Raw genomic sequence first — 21,275 nt, forward strand, 5'->3', positions numbered from 1 at the left:
GCCACGCAGTCTACGGTCTTTTGTCATAGCAGTCCAGGTTGACCAAGACAAACCCTTAACTCAGCTCCACACCAGGTTTTAAATTCAATTTATATAGATCTGCCTTCTGGTCTAGACATTATGTGACTGCTCTTCTCCTGAGGAAACCTGAGGAAGGGATTGCTCATTTAGAAGGTCAGAGGAGAGAACAGAAGGAACTGAAGGGGAAGAAATGAGAAGTGCAGATAAAACTGGACAGATCCGAGTAAGACAGGTCTCCAAAGATGAACGCATCCTTGGACAAATTGTGTTTTAGGCCCCAGCACACCAAACAAAGACATTAACTATTGAAAGGTTGGTTTCTCCTAGTTTTTCTTGAGTTCCTCTTAAACATATGAATTTATTGATTGTGACACAGCAAACATTCTCTAAAATGGCCATTCTTTTCTGCCATTTACCCCAAAAAAGTGGAAGAGCTGGGATCATAGCAAGACTTTATATAGGAATAAGAATTTCTTGCAGAGTTTGAGATTTTGGCACAACCAAAATACACACAAGGAAGATGGGTCAATACAGTCCATCCACAGAGCGTGCCCCTGAATCTTGTCTCCTGTTCCCTGGCCAAGCAGAGGTTAAGAAGGGCTGTGCAGCCGATGACCCACTAATTGCTCGCCCTAAGATATAGACCGAGCAAAGGGACCTTCTTTCACAAGTTGACAAGATGGTGGATGACATCATGAAGGTTTTGTAGGGCACCCAAGGCTAAGTTCGACTAATTGCCTTTTCACAAATTGTTCACCATGCTAATGGACCTCCAATCATTTGTCTTCAAGGTCGGAGTAGACTGGAGCAGAGAATAATCAACTTCCATGTCCATAGGCTTCTTATGGAACTCTCCTTTATGCAATCAATAGACACAACATAATCTAGGACAAAACAATTTAAATAAGACTTCAAAATACTTACACACACACATAACACACACACGCACAAAGTAAGCAGCAAGAGAATAAGCAAGGATATTTTCCAAATGTTTCCACTGCAAACCAAAAGGTCTACTGATCTTATACAAAGGCCTAGAACTAATTGCTTTAAGCAAAGACCTACTTGGATACAAATCCTAGGATAACAAAATAAATTCAGCAATGAGAGCTCAATGAAACTGGTGAGAATTCAGATCATTGTTGAGGCTGACCAACCTGGCAGCAGATATGCAGGTCAAATGGGGTTTGGGCACAAGAAGCCCAGAGAGTGCACCTATTGGTCTGAGGATGCCTTAGAAGGCTTCTAAGTGAGGACCATAGGAACTCCAGAGCTGTCATAGAAAGAAAGGAGCATCCCCAACAGCTGAACTGCATTGCCTCCACTCTGTATCGCATCAGCTGGAGGAGAGCAGTTTTAGAATGTTTGAAGCCATGTGTGGCTTACGTGGATAAATAATTTTGTAGAACCAAGGTAAAAACACATGATCAGTTCCGCTGTGTTTTTTATTCCATGAGTAACACACTCTCATAATTACAGAATACATGTTTATTCTAGAAAATGCAGTTGGGGTAAACTGGTCTTAAAAATAATCCATAATATTGTCATCCAGGGATAACACTGGAAGTATTTTGCTATGTACATACTCAGATTTTTAAAACATATGACGCATATTTTTAGAATGCAAGTGTAAAATACATATGTTTTTAACCTCCAAAGGGTTACATTTTAGATGCCAAAAAATACAGTTCTTTAAAATTATTGTTAACGGAATGCATGCATATCTTCCACCATTCACGCATCCATCTTTCTAGCATTGGACTTTACAAAGTGCTTCACTAGAGATCCTACAGCTAAATCCTTGCCAACATCCTTAATTACTTAGGATAGATTTCAAAAAGTAGACTCATTAAATCGAAGAATAAACACGTTTTGTGAGCTTTGACTGACACCTTTTGGAAAGTCTTGTTGTCAGCTATTTCAGTCTCTTCGTTTCCATCAGCCCTGGAGCGACAGAAGAGAGCAAACTCTTTTCTTGGCAGCCTAACGGATGAGGGTTGATGCTTGTGGTTAATAATTCATCTCCAACCAAGGTCTTCACTGTTACATAGTAGCTTCTATGTGAACACTGGGACCAGCCGAAAGCTGTGCTTCAAACCACGGAGTGGGTGGTGACATTTCCACAGCTTTCCAACACAAAATTATGTACATGGAAACTCTATGCAGAATAAATACCCAGATATTATATAAAATTTTATAAAATTCAGGCACATTTTACGAGAGCAGATATAAAATAATTCCCATGAGAATCATTTCCTATGTACGTAATTTGAAACAGCACTTCGAGGGTTGAAAATTCTGGCCAGGCCAGAAGAAGGCGCTGTGCAGATGCAGCCAGAAGGGGCGATGCTGCGACAGGGATCCGCTCATCCTCTACTCCCCTCGTCTCTGCTGCCTATAGAAACCCACTGAGACCTTGAGGCACTGCATCCACCATCCATCCGAGGGAAGGAGCTGACTTGTGATCTTTCCCTGTTACGCAGGAGTTGGGAGCGGCGGGGAAGGAGTTTGAGTAGCAGGTTTGGGTTCCTGAAGTCGCGTGTTCAGGCTGCTAAGGTGGGGCGGGGGTGTTTGTAGGGGATGGTGTCAAATTAGGAGCATCATGCAGGGCTCCTTCTTCCTTAGGTGGGCCACCACGTTGGACCACAGGATGGGGAAAGCCACAGAGGACTGGGAGAGCCCCAGGCCTGAAGGATAAGAGCCAATTCAAGGACTTCAGCTGGCTCAGAGGGGATTGGCCAAAGTGGGTATGTTTTTGGATCTTCAATTAAAGACAAGAACTTGAAATTGAGAAATCTTTCTCCCAAAGCTGCCCATGAGCCCCGAGACAGAGGCAGATCCTTGGATAGTCGGGAAAGCAATCCAGGGAAGCCCTGAAACCCGGGAGTGGGTTTCTCCGAGTGCGCAGCAAGCCCTACGGGAGGCCAATTTTGAAGTGTCACTGTCATACTTGTTAGAGAGTCATAAAAGAGAAAGTTGTCCAACACTTAAAAGAGAAGGAAAAGAAAATCTTTTCCAAGGTGTCAGTCTCTCGATGTGACGAGTTAACTGTTTGAAAACTAATTGTGTGTGGAAACACAGAGTGGAAGGAACAGCATGTTAAATTTCTCGACTCTCCCCAGGGAGGAGGAAGAAGAAAGCTCAGCCTTAGTGAAGATTAGACAAGCTACAAAATGAGCGTGTAGATTCCGTGGCTACTTGCAGCAAGGTCCTCGTTACAGGTTGGGTTCTCCAGGGAGCAGACTGGGAGATGGAGTTAGCCGTCAGGATGTTCATTAGGGAGTGCCCTCGGGATCCACACCTGTGGAAGGAAGTGAAAGAACCGAGACTGGGCAGGATGATTCAGCTGATTCCGTGGAGAGCTCAGGAGCATCAGGGCTGTCCCCACATTGAACCAAAATGACACATCTTCATATTCCAACATGGATCCCCCATGGGATTTTGTCTGCCCTGGGGCTGCAGGACCGTGGGGGAGGGACCCTCTGCAATTGAGGCAAGACAAAGGCTGCTCCTGACCTCCCTCCCAGCACCTGGGGGATCTTGCAGGCAAATCTGGGCGGCACATCTGTGTCCATCACAGTACATTTCCTGGACCCTTACACTACATGCGCCCTGGGGTGCTTCTCCTTCCTCCCTTCTCCCCTAATTTCTGCTGGATGGCATGGTAGCATTGGGGTGCAGGCTGAGAGGAGGTGAGGAGCCCCATCTAGGGGACCTAATGGTGCTTAGAACTATGCTCTGCTTTTTTCTCACATCCCATGGTAATCATATCAGCACCAGCACATAAATATGGCTAAGATATGAAGCTGAATAAAACTACAAAATAAATTCGATCAACTATACTTGAGGAAAGACTGAATTATCTTTCTATACTCTAGAAAAATATTAGAAAATTAATATCCATGAAGAGGCCGAGTATGCAATAAAAAATATGTACGGAAATGGTGTGCCAGGAGATTAATGACAATATTCTATTTCCCTGGATTCTGTGACGTTTATGGCATTTCTTCTTTCTAAACGTACGTTCAGTTTCCTGCCTCCTTTGGTTTTCGAATTTGGCGGTGTCTTCCTCGCCAACTCCCCGCCCAACACCCTCGCCCCGCCTCCCCCCCCCGCCCCGCCCCCAAACTCCCATCTCTTGTAACTGAGCAGGGACCCGAGGCGGGCGGGGTGTGGAAGCCGGACCAGGGAAGAGCCCGGAGCGACGTCTCATATGTGTTTCACAGGGCTCTGGTGTGGCACTGTTGATTAACGGGCACAGGAGCGGTGAGAGGGGCGACCACGCCATCACTCTCCGCACACGCGGCCCGGGACTCTGGACTCTGGACTCTCCCTGCAGCCCGACGCGCGCCCCGGGCGGGGCGGGGCCAGAAACTCGGGCGCGGATTGGCCGGGAGAGAACGGCGTACGCAGGTTTGAAAGGCCCAATCAGCGCCCGGCCTCTCCGCGCCAGCCAATGGGAAGCCCGAGGGGCGGGCAGGAAGGGCGGAGTCGCTATTTGAACCGCAGCGCGGGGACGGGTCCTAGGTCTGCCTTCCTGCTGGAGTCCGGCTCGGTGGTCCGCGCGCCATGGAGGGCGACGTCCTGGGGGAGGATGCGCTGCAGCAGAAGCTCAGGGACAGCCGCTATCGCTTCCAGAGGCGCATGCAGCGACTGATAGAGAAGGTGCGACCCCCACCCGCCCGCTGGGGGGGGAGGGAGGAGGGGAAGACGGGGTTGGGGGCTGGGGTGAGGAGGGGGCGGGGCGCGAGGCCTGCGGGGCCCGGAGGGGAGAGAGGTGGAGAGGGAGGAAGAAGCGGGGCTTGGGCAGGGAGGGAGGAGGGGAGTTTAGGGGTACGGGGAGGGTGGAGGCGGGATTGGGGGCTGGGGATAAGTAGGGAAGAGTTGATGTTGGGGAGAGGGATGTGGGGCTGGGGTAAGGAGGGTAGAGGCGGGGTTGGGGTTACGGAGAGAGGAGGCAGAGTTGGAGGCTGGGGGTAAGGAGCCGGGAGGCGGGGTTGGGGGCTGGAGTAAGGAGGGAGGAGTCGGGGTTGACGACAGGCGAGAGGTGGGGCTGGGGAGATGGGGAGGAGGGAGGCGGGATTCAGAGCTGGGTAAGGAGAGGGAGGCAGGGTTGGGGAGATGGGGAGGAGAAGGCGGGATTAGGGGCTGCATAAGAAGGAGGAGGCGGGGTTGGGGCTAGGGTAAGGAGGAGGAGGAGGAGGCGGGGTTGGGGAGACGAAGAGGAGGAGGCAGGCTCGGGAGTCTGGGGGCAGAGACTAGGGGTTGGGGGCCCCCAGACTTCGAGCCTCGCGCTGGCGCCTCCTCAGCCCGGGTCAAGGGCTCCTCGATGCTCTGAGACCTAATTAGCCGCCCCTTCCTCTTCCACAGTACAACCAGCCCTTCGAGGATGCCCCGCTGGTGCAAATGTCCACGCTGACCTACGAGACGCCCCAGGGTACACAGTCATCCTTCCCTTCTGAATATTTACGGTGAAAAGTGTGAACAGAATAGTGTCTTTCCTAGAGTTTAAAATGCAGTCCCGGCTCTCTTATGAAAAGAAACCCTGTTCGTCTAACAGGAACTAAGACATTCTTAGTTCCTTTGAATGTACAGATTACTTACTTCCAACAGAATTACTTATTAAAACAGAATTCTGAAGGCACATAGATGCCTGCTGGTTAAAAATCCCCTGCCTGGGTTGCATCCAGCTGGCCACTTATCCTGTCAGCTTGGGCCAGGCTGTGCCTCAGTTTCTTCATCTGTAAAATGGGAAGGTGATGACAATAATAGCGACTTGGTGTGGCTGTTGTGACAGTTCCCTGAGTGCTTGTGAAGTTCCTGGAACACTGGGAAACACTCCTGTTGACCGTTATGTGTCCTGTTTGCCTTGGAGCAGTAACTGTCTTCCTGGAGCTTCTGAGTACTTGGAACTTGACCTGAATATAGGGAGAAGGAGCCGTTCTGTTTAATGGTTCATGTTGCAAACTGACTTAAATCTCGTGGATTCTCTGGTAACCAGGTGGAGAAAGTTTGCACCAGGTGAGGTCAGTCCCTCCCATTCAACCTTGTTATCAGCTCACTATTACTAATGAAAGCAAATCTCAGTTCCTGTTCTGCTCATCGGACAGACAGGCGCAAAAAGGTTTATAAGATCTGCTCCTTAAATTAAAAGACGTCCCAGCTCTCTGAGTTTTTAGCTGGCCCAGCCATACCTTGGGTGACATGCTGACACAGACAGAAGCTAAGGTACTCCAGCTGCAGGTTTCTTTATGCTTTTGTCTGTGCCAGATGATGACAAATCTTACCTGAGGGCAGGACCCAGGGCTGTGTAGGAATCATCCTTATGGGTGCCATCAATGGGTTCACTATGTTCTTATGGCCTGTTCTTGCAAGGATGGGCAGCGTCTGGAATATTTTGGCCAATCTTGAATACCACTCATTTCCCCAGCGATAACTCATTTCTGACTCGTTTGATGAGAACGGTAGTCGAAACATCTACCTACCTTGAGAGTAGTTGTACTTTAGCATGTTTAAGACCGCCTGGAGAACTTGTTAAAATCCAGATTCCTGGGGCCCAGACAGCAGTGCTGGAGGCGGACTCAGTAGGGCTGCGTTCTCACAAGCTCCTGGCTGGTGCTGAGGGCACAGGTCCCCTGACCTGTTCCTTAACCCGGAGAGGCACTCCGTTAGGGAATAGCCTTTCTGATAAACGCTAGCTGATCACCCCTGGAGCCTGAATTCCCAACTTAAGGCCCACCGTGGGGGTGGATTGGAACGAACACTCCCGCACTGAGTATGATGAAGATAGCAGGAAAGTAAGAGCTGATCACGTGGGTTGACAGCTACCCATGTGCCCTTCGCTTCTGACGGTCTCCTGCTTTTGATTCTCAACAGCCCTTCGAGGTGGGTGCTGTTCTTAGAATCATCCTTGTTTCAGTGGGAGATACAGCAGAGGGAGGTTAAGGGCCCTGCCCCATGTCACTTACCCTAAGGGGCAAAGCCTTGATTTGACTCCAGACTCGTTTGCTCAAGCATCAGTCTGTTCTGGAAAGGCTGCATGGTGCAGTGGTCAGGAGCACACAGGCCCTCCCCAGCTTTCACAGCCTGGCTCCACCACGTGGGTGAGTGGCCTGGGCTGGTTATTTGAATTCCTTGCCTCCGTGTCTCCCTCTGCACAGTGAACTCGGTGGGTGCCTCTCCCATAGGGAAGTCAGAGTGCTCCAGGAGTCAGACATCAGTGAGGTTGTGACAGGGTTTAGAAGAGAGCCTGGAACACTAAGCACTGTGTATATGTTTGCTGTCATTATGATGAGTAACAACCATCTCAAGCCTTGCAACCCAATGATCCCTTCTTAGTAATATCACAAAGATGAAAAACCGCAGACTATCAAAAATACGGCCAGGTTTTACTATGATATCTTTCTTTTGCCGGTCCCTTTAGATTTCTTTGAATGCTGATTGAACAGAAGTTCAGCGTTTGGGGTTACTTAAGTGGTAATTTTTATTGGGTTTCTTTTCTTAAGGGTTGAGAATTTGGGGTGGAGGACTTGTAAAGGAAAGAAACGAAGGACACATCCAGGTATTTAAGGTCAAATTTTATTGCCAACATGCCTTGCCGAGGGGGAATGTTGGTGTGAATGAAAGTGTGAGCTGCTGGGGGCATTGGTGCCATGCATGGTTTTCTCGCCTTAACTACCCTCCTCTCCTGTATGTGAGGCTTTACTGACAAGCATTTGCTCTGTTGCTTGCCAAGTGCGGGGAGGAGCTGTGTGATGCTTAAGCTCTTCTGTGCCCCTGTGTTTCCTCTGCCATAGGTCCCGGGGCTCCGACAGCAGGACCCCCCAGGTAAGCCTGGGCCAACTGGATGGACCTCTCCCAGCCCGAGCTTCAGCCACAGCTGCGAGCTTACTTTGTTGAGTCTTTATAGCAAAAGCCAAAGCCAGGTCCTTCGAGGGAAGAAGAAGGCCTCTTTTCCTCTCCTGAAGGGGCTTAGAGGAGGAGACATTAGGGACAGGGTACCGTATGCAGGTCACGCTCCTTAGGGCGCATTGCTCTGCCTTCAAAAGACCCAGGGTTTTTTGGGCTTTCCCCTAATTTGTCCATGGACTCTGCAGCTGTGCAGTCTGTTAGGTTTATGGAAGGTGCTGAGACAGGTGGCCTTCCTTCTGTGAGACCCAGGGAGTCTTTGCAAGAGTAACTTTTGCAAAGATGTCTGGTTTCTCTTCATCACTGCTTCTCAGATACCACATGGTTCTTCCTCATGGTCCACTGGTCCAGGAACCTGCACCCAAGAATTAAGACAGCACTGGGCTTCCCTAGCAATTCACAGCACATGGGAAGTCAAATTTTCTTCCTGATTAATTGTTTTAATAACATACAATATAATTAGTCATAGAAATGTTAGGAATATATATAACTACTTAAAATTATCCTGACTTCTATAGATGGTCATTAGTGATATTTCAGTATAATGGAATTCCTGTTTATAAAACATATATTTATGAATACACATATTTTTTACTCTTTTTTTCTACTTTATATTGTGCACACTCCTCCATCATCCATTGTATAATTCAGTCACTTTTTTTTTTTTAACTACTCTCTTGTTGATAAACATTTAGCCTTTTGCAACTTCCTTTTTTATAAATCAAGATTAGCAAACTTTTCCTGCCGGATGATAAGTATTTTAGGGTTTGCTGGTTGTATGGCCCTTTTCATAGCTGCTCAGCTCTGTGCTGTGAGGGGGAAGCAGCCGTGGATGATATGTGAATGAGTGTGTTGCTGTGTTCCAATAAAACTTTATTTGTAAGGCCCCTGTTACAAACAGTCCTCAGAGAATCGTCTTGTCTCTTCCCAGTGCTGGTATCGCTCCTGTTCAGTGAATGCCTGAAAGTGGGATTATTAGGTCAAAAAATATGTCCTCTTTAGTTATACATAATAGTGATGCCCACCAATCCGACCAGTGCTTGCGTGGTCCAGGGGGCAAATGTTGTCATCTGGATATTTATTTAAGGTTTTTGCTTAAATGTAGGAGGACCCCTACCTGGGGTCTATAGAATTATAGGCCCCTTTCCCGGAATTAGGAAACTGGGTGTAGTCTGGGATGACCACTCACTGAAGTTACTGTGGGTGGCTCTGCCAGGATCTGCCTCCTCCTTTTCTTTTTTTTTTTTTTTTTTAAAGATTTTATTTTTTCCTTTTTTCTCCCCAAAGCCCCCCGGTACATAGTTGTGTATTCTTCGTTGTGGGTTCCTCTAGTTGTGGCATGTGGGACGCTGCCTCAGCGTGGTCTGACGAGCAGTGCCATGTCCGCGCCCAGGATTCAAACCGACAAAACACTGGGCCGCCTGCAGCGGAGCGCGCGAACTTAACCACTCGGCCACGGGGCCAGCCCCCTGCCTCCTCCTTTTCCCAGACAACCGAATACTCATGATGCCCCCCGTCCCCAGGTTGCTGCCTGGAGGCTGTGGGAGGCAGGCCCATGGACTATGCGTTGACCTAAGCCAGTTTGGACCCAATGCAAGGCCCGGTTCTCTTTGTAGACCCCAGAGGGCCGATCGTTAGAGGCCATGCCCAGGGCTGCTTCCCCCTCCTCAAGCCAACTTCTGTCTCATCCAGACACAGCAGCCACAAAACAGCTCTGTAACCACCCCCAGGTCCCGCCCGTCCGTCTAGGTGATCAGGCCCAAATTACCTGAGGCAAAGGGGGCAACATTCCCAAGGCGGGATGCAGTTACAGTGTCCCCAGGCAACCCCAAATCCCCTCAGAGATGACGCCTCAGGGCTGCCTCTCAAGGGACAGGGCTCCCCACTCCTCACTCCTGTGCTTGCAAGGCTGGGGGCTTCCTAAAATATTGTAGCCAGTCTGTTATCCCGAATTCTTGAATTCCGCTAGTGGGGACCCACTGATGGCCTTTGTCATGATTATTAGTGAGGCCAGTGGTGCTGATCAGGCACCAGAGGAAGCACAGCCTCCCCAGGGGTGGCCCACTGACCACCCCGTGGCATGAGTCCTGGTCAGGACGGTTGGCCACCCCTGGGAGTGGAGCTCAGGCTAAAATTGGCTCCCACGTGCAGGGTCACAAGCAAGATCAGGGAAAGGCCCCCAGGGCCTCTGGATCAACCTGCTGATCCAGTGACGGACCTGTCCTGTTGCATTTTGGCTTCCGTTTGCGGCCACGCGTGGGCCGGGCAGGCCCGCTCCCTTTCCCTCGCTTCTCCCCCGCCTGCTTCATCACACGCCACCCGAGTGGTTTCTGACATCGCAGCCCTGGGCACGACGGGAGGAAGAAAGCTCTGCTCCTTTTCCAAGGGGAACCTCTACTATCCACCTCCTAGGAACCTTTTATCCCGGAATGTACTAGAAGAGAAGCTTTGTGAACCTCCTGTTTTCTCTCATGCTAAAGGAAGGATGTAGGTTTGTTACTTTACAGTGGCTTTGAAATGTGTTATTACTGACACGAGCATGTCTTTGTCGCCTTCTGCACTTTGAGGACTCCCATGTGAGGACAGTAGGCAGGAAAGACGACCCCGAGCAAGCCGCAGCCAGAGGTCACGAGCTTCCCACGGCCTGCACAGCAACCCTGGGAGAGGGTGAGTGGCCCCGTGCTAGAAATTCCAGCAAGGTCGGGAGGGACTGGCCTGACATGCCTGTGTTACAACATTTCAAGTCTAGACTCCTCCTTAGGACTTTTTCTAAGGTGCATTTTAAAAGCTGGAACATCTTGAAGTGCCTTCTAGGATCCAAGGCCATTGAAAGAGCTCGAGGTGACATGAAGGCTGATTTCCCTCCCTCCACCTGAGGCGTCTTCCTGTTCTGGGAGGTTGCCTGATAACCAGGACAGCGACAGACGGCTGTGTCCTCATTGAAGGGAGCAGCCTTGAAGCAACAGGAATGTTTACTGTCGAACAGACTCAAGTGATACGGAAACTATCCTTGAAAGAAGAATGCAAGCTTTCTTTAAAATTCTGATTGAGATTTCCTTTTTCACTCTTAGATTCGAAAAGTGACGATGTTGATGGAACTGTATACCAGGAAGACCTGGCTGCCGGGGCCTTGGTGGTGAGACCTGCCTTTTGTAATGATGGGACAGTCGAGGCCAGGGGGCAAGTGTGCATCCCCCTTGAAGACCTCCCCTGAGGCTCGCTCTTTGCTGATCCCGCCCCTCAAGTCTCTGGTCTCCCCTTCTCGTCCCCCAAGGCAGCAAGTCGCTCCTTCCCAGTCTAGCCCTTGCCCGCCCTGACTGCCCCCGGTTCCAGCCTGATTTTCTGAACTTACGCAGCTGTTGGATGCTGGTCCCTGTGCACACAACGAGCCCAGCTGTGGTTCACAGTGTGCCGTGTGCCTGATCCAGCGCACACATTGGAAGCTGGGTTCTGAGTCGGCCTCACCCCGTAGAGGCAGTGTTATAAGGAGGGTGTTCTAGGAAGGATTTCCAGGTCAGCCCTTGAAAGCCCGTTTCGTCACGAGGTCACATAGCCGGGTAGGCCGTTGTTCCACGTCTGTCTCCCAGAGGGTCCCAGTGGTCCCAGAAACCACCTGTCTCCTCACAGGACCTGATTCTCACCTTCGCTCTCTGCTGGAATAGACGAGAGTACACAGAACATAATCCACTAGAGCGACTTACTGGCCCCATGGCAGATGCTCAGATAGCTAGCGTGTGGTTTTTCCTCTAAAATCGCTTTTTGTGGAGAGGTTAGCCCATGCACCCACGTGTGACTTTGGTGTCTAACTAGAATGAGATGACTCTGGGGGGAGAGGGGCACTTTTTGAAGTATTAGGTATGGCTGACAGTGAAGGGGATACAGGTGGCCCCAACAGTAACAGACAGAACAGTGTGTGTGTGTGTGTGTGTGTTACCCGCCGTCTGCGTCCCCATCCCTGACTCAGCCCTACTCAGGGCAGAGTGAGGCTGAGACCCCCTGTCTCCAGTGGGTGGCAGATGAGGGAGGGAGAGGCAACCATCCCTGCCCCCTGAGTTGGGACCCTGGACTTTTTTTCTTAAAAATATACCACGTGGGGTCATTTCTATTGGTTGAGTCCTGAACTCAACTAAGAATATTCAGACTGTTTTAAATTTTTTTCTATTCCAGTAATGCTGTCATAAACCTCTCCAGACTTGTTTTTTTTTTTGTCTTTTTACTTTCTTTTGCATTATTACCACTGGGTAAATTCCCTAAAGTCAGATTTCTGGGTCGGGTGGACTTTCAGAGGGGCTGGACCACTCTGCACTGTTAACACCAGGAGGTGGGAAAGTGACTGGAAACTTCGTATAATGATTTGCACCTTAACGAGCTTGCCCATTTGTTCCAGATTTCAAGAGAGAGCCATACCTAGAAGCTCTTACGAACACTGACTTCTCTCTTTTATCAGCCTGCAGTGCCTCGGAACCCTTTGAAAAATGAGCTGAGAAGGAAGTACTTGACCCAAGTGGATATCCTCCTGCAGGACGAAGGGTATTTCCAGGTAACCTGCTTGCCAGGACATGTCTCTATACAATCACGTCATGAACTGGAGACATGTTGAGTGCGATGCAGTCAAGTTCTTGTTCACTCCCTACAGAGCCTGTAAAGAGCATTTTGAGCAATTGTTTCCAAACTCTTTTATTCACAGGCTCGCAGGTGTCTGCTCTTCTGGAGTAAACCCTCGGGTCCACTAGGGCCGTCAGATCGGGGAAACCAGGGGGGTGCGCCCTCTGTTGCCCACTCTGTTCTGGGGCAGCTCACAGAAATCTCGTTGGGCCCCGACCCCTGGGGGGAGGGGTTTTAAGCTGCGTAATAAGGGAAGCCATACCTCCCACCACCCCCTTTCCTGGTGTGACCGGGGCTGGTGTTGGCTGCAAGGTGCCTGTCCCACCTGCCCCACAGCCGTGTTGTTGGGGTGAGGCGAGCTGGGGGCAGCGGTGAGGCCCTGGAGATGTGGGGGCCTCGCCGGCCCCCTCCCAGGCTCAGTGCCCTCCAAGTTCCAGGCAGCCGGTCTCCCCGAGCTTTGCCCAAAGAAGAGCTGGAAAGCTAAAGCTGGAAGTTGCCATAAGGATGCCAACTCCTAGTGTCCCGAGTCCTGTCAGTATCTTTTCATTAAATAAAAGGGATTTCAATACCGATTAACTCGGAAGTATGTGTTGTGGAACAAATAATTCATCTCGAAGGCAGCAAACTTAGAGGGATGGATTTATTTTCTTACTGTGCTGCTGACCGCTGGAAAGCCCGTCTCTGAGGACCGCAGAGGGACTGGAAGGGCAGCGGACAGTGGCCTCTGGCTGCCCTGTCAGTCCGGGAGGACACCGGGGCTGGGAACAGCTCTGTCATCTCAGGGCGGGTTTTCCTTGCCCACCATCCACCTGGCCCCAGTGTTCCTGCTGTCAGAGTGTGACGGTGGAGGAGGAACTGAGGGGGCTCCTGGCAGAGACTGGTGGCCCTCTGTGGGGGGGCACCCTGGAAGCCACGTGGACGAAGTTTTAGGAGTTTACCAAGATGCTTCTTCCCACCACAACTGGCCACTGTCATTGTGGTCACAGGCTTGTTACCGCTGCTGCCGAGCTGGGAGGCACAGTGTGGTTGAGGGGAGCAGCCTCTCACGCCGTCCTGCGGGCGTGGCATTGCAGGGGGAGCATCTTCGTGCACGGAGTCAACTCCTGACAGTCCTCTGTTACAGCCATTCGCTTTCATTTCAGCGTGCCAGTTATGGAGGTGGAAAGGACACATGTGGGACCCTGGTCCGTTCGTTGACCTTGCCCGCCAGGCCTGCCCATGGTGAGTGTGACAGAAACTTGTCATAAACCGTGACCCGTTCACTTTTGGTAGAGCAGCCGTGCCCCTTACGCTGGGCGCCCCCTGTGCGTGTGTCATCAACGTCAGCAGAGACTCCTGCACTGCATAGTAAACTATGAAGAGTTAAAAAATGCAATGCTTCTTCCTTCTGGGACTCTGGCACAGCTCTTTATCCCAGCTTACCATTTGGAAAGTTTCTGAATCTCCAGAAACATAGGACTCATACAATAAGCATCCTTCACCTGCATTGACAATTGCATTTTGTCACATTTGCTTTATCACCGCCCCCCCCACACACATATATTTATTTGCACTCCTATCTATATTATCCCTGAATGCTTCACAAGTGTCTCCTGAGAACAGGTGATCTCCCTGTACAACTACAGTAAACTTGGCACATGCCAGAAATTTAGCATTGACACAATACAGTGTGCCCAGTTGTGCCAGTGGTGTCCCTTGGAGCCTTTCTTGTTTGTTTAACCCGTTCAGAGCCACCCGGGCATCATCGTTGCTTCAGTTTCTCCTTCAGTCCAGGTGGGCTCCCTGGCCTTGCTGCCGTCACCGTCACTGTCTTTCCAACATTGACTCTCAGACAGTCCTGGCCAATAGTTTTGCAGAATGTGCCCCACATTGGGACTTGTCTGATTGTCTCCTCTAGATTAAGTTCACATTAAACATTTTTGGCAAAAATACTACACAGGTGATGTTGCGTCCTCTCAGGATGTCCCGTCAGTCTGTCCTGTTGCTGGTGACTCCTGAGCTTGGTCGCTGAGTCCAGGAGGGATCTGCCAGGTTTCTCACTTCTCTTTGGAGTCGCCTGAGGGCAATCCCTTCAGATTACCTGGAGGCCTTTTCCCCAGAAACCTCCCACCCCGGGGTTTTAGGTCCAGTCATGACTGTTACCTGAGTTGGTGCCTGCAAACCAGTCCTTTTCTGGCTCTGCCGTTCCTTCTGCGTGCATTTGTTGGCATTCTTCTCTAAAGAAGTGCGGTCTCCCCTCCATTTCTTTTTTTTCCTTCCTTTATCTCTCTCACGTGCTTTTTTTTTTTTTTTTTACTTTTCTAGAATCAGTAAGAACTCATGGACCTTTTTTTTAATTCACATGTTAGCATCCATTGCCAGTATTCAGCGTGATGCTCAAGTCATCCCAGATTTAGCCTAAAGGAGCACCTTTCATGCTGGCTTCTATGTCCTCTGACCTGTCCCCATTGGTTTTTGAGCACTTGTCTTCCCCACCCCTGATTCTATAGTTGCCCCCCACCATTGTCACCAGCGCCAATAACGTACGCTCATTTGGTCAGTTGTGCAACTCAAAGTAATTTCAGAATCACGGCACCAGTGGCCACTTGCTTCAATCTGCTGATGAAGGTTCAAGATTTCCGCTCTGTTACCCGTAGACAATATCCCACCCAGGGAGCACATTCAGAGTGTTGTGTTCAAAGTTACTTGGGTTCTTTTTTCTCTTTCATTTGTTATCAATTTGATACACAGTGAGGTTCATTTTTTTGGTCCTTATTCACTTTTAGAGTTATCCCTATCCTTGTTGGTTTACTTTTATTTTTTCTTAATATGGAAGCATTTAACATGATGCACAGGTCAAAGCCGTATAAAGAGGTGTATTCACGGGACTTATGCCTTCCCCACCCAGCCCTGTAGGTAAACGGCGTCATTATTTTCGGGCATCTAATTAGTTTTGAAAAGGTGACCAAGTTCTAAACCATCATGTGGGGAAGGAAGAGTCTTTTTGGGAAGTTCAGGTGGAGAGTAGAAATTTAAGTTTGATAGCCAGAAAGAAATCTGAGGAGTCTATTCCCAAGTATTTATGGAGTTTTTCTCTTTTATTCTTTTTATATTGCTTACAAAACACATTACGGTCATGACTCACTCTTTGGTTCCGTGACCTCTGCATGCGGACAGGTCTGAATAGTAACACACCTGTACCTCGTGTGTGTGTTCTTCTCCAGGATGCTGCGATATTATCTCTGAAAAGAGTCCCGGGAGCCCGATCAAGCCAGCGTCATCTCCCAGAGAGAGTGGCCCTTCTCATTCTTGCTCCACAGACCTGGCCGTGGTGCCTAGAAATGACAGTCTGTTGCTACAAGGGGCCGGTGGTAACAGCCTCTCAAGCAGCCAGTCCTTTGAGGCCGAGGACATCTGCGACGTGACCATCAGCGACATGTACGCGGGCATGCTGCACTCCATGAGCCGGCTGCTGAGCATGAAGCCGTCGTGCATCATCTCCACTAAGACGTTCATCATTCAAAACTGGAACTCCAGGCAGAGGTTCAGGCATAAAGGCAGAGTGAACAGGACGCGCTGCAGAGCGGGCAGGCACTTGCGAGGGAGCCCCCAGGAGGGACCGTCAGCCCGTCCAGAGCCAGCGAAAGAGGTGGGGGCGTTAAGAGCCTGCGAGAACTTACTCAGTGCTTCTGGCCACAAGACAGGTTTAAAACTGGACAAAGCTATTCTTGAAGTAAACAAACTCCAAATCCATAAATTAGATCCAAGTTGGAAGGAGCTTAAAGGAACATTCCAGAAGGATTCTTCACTGACTTCTTTAGACTCCGGTGCCATGTATCGCCTTGACCAGGAAAATAGAATTAGGGCATTAAAATGGTTAATTTCTCCTGTAAAAATAGTTTCCAGACGAAGAACACTGCCATGCGAGGGAGGGAAGCATTATCGGGAGATCAAAATCAAATTTGATAAGCTGCATCAGGAATATTGCCCGGATCCCAGGAAGCAGTCCTGCCTGACTTACCTCCCCAGCTCCTCGGCTGTGGACGTGTACAGAGGTGGTCCAGCAAGCCCTGGTGGCCCCCGGAGCTTAGAAACCCACAGGCCGAATAGCTTTCACATCAAAGCAAAAGCTAAGAAATTAAATGAGGCTTTTGAAAACCTGGGCAGATCACTCGACGCAGATAGATGCCTGCCAACAAGCGATTCTTCTCTCTTGCTTTCGAAGACCAACCCCACATGGAGCCCAGGCCTCTCGGAGCAGACAGCTGGCCTTCTTTTTCAAGGAAACAGTCTGGGAATATTTAGGAAGTCAGTGTCACCCAGCAAAGCCATTTCAGTGCCGAGGATACGACCTCTAAGCTGTGGAAGGGGTCGTTACGATGAAATTAAAGAGAAATTTGACAAGCTTCATCAGAAGTATTGCCAAACGTCACCGCAGCGGACGAAGGCACCTCTGTGTATTGGGGTGTCTCCAGATGAAGCAAGTGTGAAAGCTCGGTATCAAAAAGAAGACTTCTTAGGAAAAGTGAACCCAGACTTTGGCTTCCAGGGTTCCCTAAAGTTGTCATCCTCACCCCAGCGGAGTGTCAGAGGTCCACTGGGCTCAACCACAGTTGAGGTTCATCCATCCACATGCTCTGTGTCTGCTGCTGGGAAGGACCACGAGTCCCCGGCCAAAAGATGCCGACTGTCAGATCCTGGGGTGTATGGCCGGTCAGCCACTTCCCGAGATTCCTCACGCATGGTGGGCAAAGCCATCCCAAGGCCAGGGGAAGAGGTCGGCTCCTCACAGCGCGACTGGGAAGAGAAGAAGGTACGTTCTCTATGTTGAATGTGGTTGCTTTCCGACAGGATTTTTACCTAAGTGTTCATTTTTATAAACTTTTTCCAAAATTCTTTCCCTTCCTCCAAAATTGGCGTTTCTATCAAGCGCGTGTTCATGTGTAAGATGCTTTGAGGTGGAGCTGACACGTTCTTATAGGAAAGGTCTTACGCATTTTGCAATGGAACGCATTTAGGGGATTTTCTAAACAGCCTCATTTATCGAGCTCCATACCTCCTTCCTTATCAAACAGTGGCATTTCTAGCCTCTTCATCTTACACTCAGAAAAGAGCTGTTGTGGGGCGAAACTGATCTGGAAATAATGACTTTCTGTTTCCTTCTGGGGTTTCCTAGTAGGGACAGAGCAGCCAGGGCAGCCTCGCAGACGTGTAGGGGGCCCGGCCTGCTCGGGGCCACACGCACCCGCTCCGCCCATAATCCCAGTGCCCTCCCCTTGAAGGCCGTCTGTGCCCGTCCCCTCCTCCTCCAGTTTAGTTCGTGCGGATCTGAAGCTAAAGTTCTAATGTGGGTGCGTCATTTTGTTTCCCCCAGAGACACGATGAGAGACGGTGGGGTGAGTGTGGGTGTTAAGCTTTTTGCATCAGTGCCAGGTTGCCCAGCACGCACGTCAGTGTGTCCGCAAGCTGGACCCGGCTGTGGCTGTTGTCAGGGCACGTTGCTTACCCGCTGGCTCATGGGATTTGACCCAGTTTGGTTTGGCTTCTGGATGTTACGTGAAGCCAGCATCCCACACCAGGTGTGGGCAGGTGAGGCGGTGGACATGCTTCCTCTCCCCTTTCACCCCAACCTAATGGCTGGCCCCCGAGTGGTCGTGCAGATGGACCCCATCCGCCCTCAAGGTCCCAGTTTCTGTTCACCCACCTCTGCCTGTTTGTCCTGTGATCCTGGCTCAGGGGAAGATGCGTCTGCTCTCGGAGAGGAACCCCTGAGTGGTCACCGTCATTGCCCCTCAGTACCCGCAATGGTCCTTCCCTGCCTCTGGCCCCTCGTGCTTCTCAGTGTTCAGACCTGCGTGGCTCCCCTTCTGGAACAATATTTCAGAAACCCTCGGGGCGCTTTGGCTCCACGTGGGCCTGGGGGCTGCGGGTGCAGAAGATGCCCGCTTCTTCCTGCACGAGCCCCAGGGGCCGCCGCTGGCTCCTGCTCTTCCTCAAGCTCGGACTCACGGTCCAGTCTTCCTTTTTCCTTCTGTGTCCACTTCCTGCCTCGCTCCTGTCTTCCCAGCCTGCAGTCTGGCTCGTGCTCGACTGAAACCACACATCCCACCACCAGCACCTCCTGATGGCCGGTCCCTGTGGCTTTAACCTCACGGGAGCCTTTGTCAGATTAAACAGGCCTGTGGTGTAACTTGTCTTTCCGGTCGAGGATTGATGTAATGTTCAGGTTATGGAAAGGTTTACCATCCAGGACCCCTCCTTCTGGGGTCAAGGCTTAGGCAGGGCCAGAGGTGGAACCCGGGGGAGTCGGCCAGGGCCAGCCGGACCAGGCGAGCGGCCCGTACCCCAGGAGGCCCTGCTGTGGGCAGGGTCCTCCGTCCGCTGGATTTGGTGGCTCTTTCCCTTTTGTCTGGGCCTCTGGCTGTTTGCCGCCCTCCCCAGGCCCACCTGGCTTTCTCAGACCAAGCGTCAGCAGGGCGACTTGGGGGCAGTTCTGAGTCCTGGGCAGTTGAGGCTTTCTGGGATCCAGCCACGTGCTTAGGGCAGACCCTTGCATTCTGTCTGCTCATAGTTCATTCTCAGAACAACCTGATTGATTTCTCCCTCGAGAGGGAGGGCGTGTTTCACCGCAGACCCCCCCAGCCCCGGAGCCATCCCCGACAATTCTCCCAGCCCCTGACATGTCACAGCTCCCTTGTCCCACTGTCCCTGCTTCTTCCTCATGGGCCCCCTAACCTGTTCGTTTTAGACACCTGTCCCTCGGATTCACTTCTGTGCCTTTTCCCGCCTCATCACCTCTCGAGCCACCTGCTGACTCAGCCCCTGGAGCATAGTGGGTCCCCCCCGAGCTGCCCTCTGGGCCCCGTGAGGTCACCTCTGGATGCTCAGTACAGGGTCTCCTCTCGCTTTTCCCCGGCTCAGTCCGGGGCCACAGGCAGCGGGCCTCGGCTTTACACGGGAGGGTGCGAGTCCACGCGCCTGGCCGTGGAGGACCGTGAGGAGAACTCTCCCAGCCCCCCTGGGATTTGACAAGTCGTGGCGTCCACCCCCAGGGGCTTTTTGCAGTTGTCTTAAACCATGATATCAACACACTTAACCGTTTTCCGTATTTTTCTTCTTTCCCTACTTAAATTATACGTTTCTTGAGGAAAGGGATCAAATCTTTAGGAGCTATGACAACAGAAGGAATTTAAGTGGCTGACATCTGCATGCTGTACGAGCCCCAGGCCACACTGACCCTTTCCACACCTTCAGTTACTAACCCCCACACAAGCCGTTGAGTAGATAGGTTCTGCCCAATAGGCAGGTCCTGGCCCTTTTTATAAACAAGGGCACAGCCTAAGTGTTAAACTCCTGAATCCACACATGCCGGGCGGGGCTGAGCCAGGATCTGAAACCTGTGGAATTAACCCCCACGTTGCCCTGCCTGCTTGACGGGTTACTGTTAGGTTGGTTTTTTCTTTCTTTTTACATTCTTAGGGTATTTATTAAGCATGATGGCATTTTCTATAGTGGACACACAAATATTAATATCCATGCAATGGAATAAATATGAAACAGTTCTGCTTTTGGTGGCTGGTGTTGGGAATTCTAGTGGCATTTTACTGAAATCATTTTCTTTGTCTTTTTTTTTTTTTCCTAGAGGAAAGAACAACACATCTTTGAGGATGGAAGAGAAAAGTGATTTTGTGTTAGGAAGATGCAAAGCTGAAAAATCTATAGCCAAGTTATTTTAGAATTTTGTTCCTCTCCCCCCTTACTTTTTTTTTAATTCTCAGGATTGTTAGAACCTGCTTCACTTATCTGCCCTTCGAAGCAAATTTCAATGAAATTGGTTCCATTGAGATAACTCTGAGTTCTTGCTATAGAAATTATTTGAATAAAGTTGCTCAATTAAGATTTTTAATGTTATCCTTTATAGGCCTATTTTTCTCATGGTTTCTTTGTTAGATTTAGCTACGTCCAGAGAATTCTCCGCTGCATTTCCTGTTTTGTTAAAGAATATTGTTTGCTATGAAACCTAAGTTTAAACCCTGGATCTAATGGTCCTGGGAGGAAAATACAGCTGCTGAGTCTTTTAAATTCAGACCCAGGGGACTTGGTATCTTCCATATTAGACAGTAGTAAATTGAATCATAATATAACTCACCCAGAAAAAGTAATTCCTAACAACTTAATGTTTTTGGATGAAAACATGCTGTATGTAAGCAGTCCTGTGATGGTCCCAGAACACTTACAGCCACGTGGCATCCATGACGTCTCATGACATTTGTTGGAGCTGTTCATAATAGGATATCACAGTGACTTTTAATAAAATATTTCAAATATTCAGAACACAGTGACAAAACCCATGTACCAACCATCCTGAGTAAATGAAGTAAAACATTGCTGAGTGTCATAGACTTTTTATTTTAAATGAAAGGTTAGAGACAAGATTAAGTCACACACCTCTCTTTCCTGTCCCCTCCCTGGGCGACCACTCTCCTGGTGGCGATGTGTACCCTTTACGCTGGGGCCTCGTTACCTGTGTTAACGCGGGCGGCCGTGGCAAAATACCGTAGACTGGGTACCTGAACACCAGAAGTTGGTTTTGCACAGTCTCGGAGGCTGGCAGGCCAAGCTCAGGGCACAGCATGGTCGGGCCCTGGGCAGAGCCCTCTGCCTGGCTTGCAGGAGGCCACCTCGCCGCGTCCTTACATGGTGGAGTCAGCATGTGCTTCCTGGGGTCTCTTCTTATAGGGGCACTGATCCCATCAGGAGGG

At 50.1% G+C, this 21,275-nt stretch overlaps 1 protein-coding gene across 1 annotated transcript; it reads left to right on the top strand.

Moving 5' to 3' along the window:
* The first annotated feature begins 700 nt into the window (after window positions 1-700).
* On the top strand, window positions 701-20,901 carry HJURP (Holliday junction recognition protein). The gene is made up of 10 exons (XM_046643112.1): window positions 701-721; window positions 4,549-4,686; window positions 5,392-5,458; window positions 7,527-7,582; window positions 10,497-10,596; window positions 11,001-11,065; window positions 12,377-12,469; window positions 13,677-13,755; window positions 15,738-17,326; window positions 20,156-20,901. The coding sequence occupies exons 1-10, from the start codon at window positions 701-703 to the stop codon at window positions 20,195-20,197; spliced, it is 2,250 nt and encodes a 749-aa protein (XP_046499068.1). The 3' UTR covers window positions 20,198-20,901.
* Window positions 20,902-21,275: the final 374 nt, after the last annotated feature.

Source organism: Equus quagga, chromosome 17 (assembly GCF_021613505.1).
Source record: "Equus quagga isolate Etosha38 chromosome 17, UCLA_HA_Equagga_1.0, whole genome shotgun sequence".
Lineage (NCBI taxonomy): Eukaryota > Metazoa > Chordata > Mammalia > Perissodactyla > Equidae > Equus > Equus quagga.

What these genes read in the sequence shown, in the direction of transcription:
- HJURP (XM_046643112.1), top strand. Translation starts at nt 701, where the DNA reads ATGGTGGATGACATCATGAAG. An exon ending in TGCAGCGACTGATAGAGAAG is followed by an intron (nt 4,687 to 5,391) that starts GTGCGACCCCCA and finishes CCTCTTCCACAG; the next exon opens with TACAACCAGCCCTTCGAGGA. An exon ending in GCCCGCCAGGCCTGCCCATG is followed by an intron (nt 13,756 to 15,737) that starts GTGAGTGTGACA and finishes GTTCTTCTCCAG; the next exon opens with GATGCTGCGATATTATCTCT.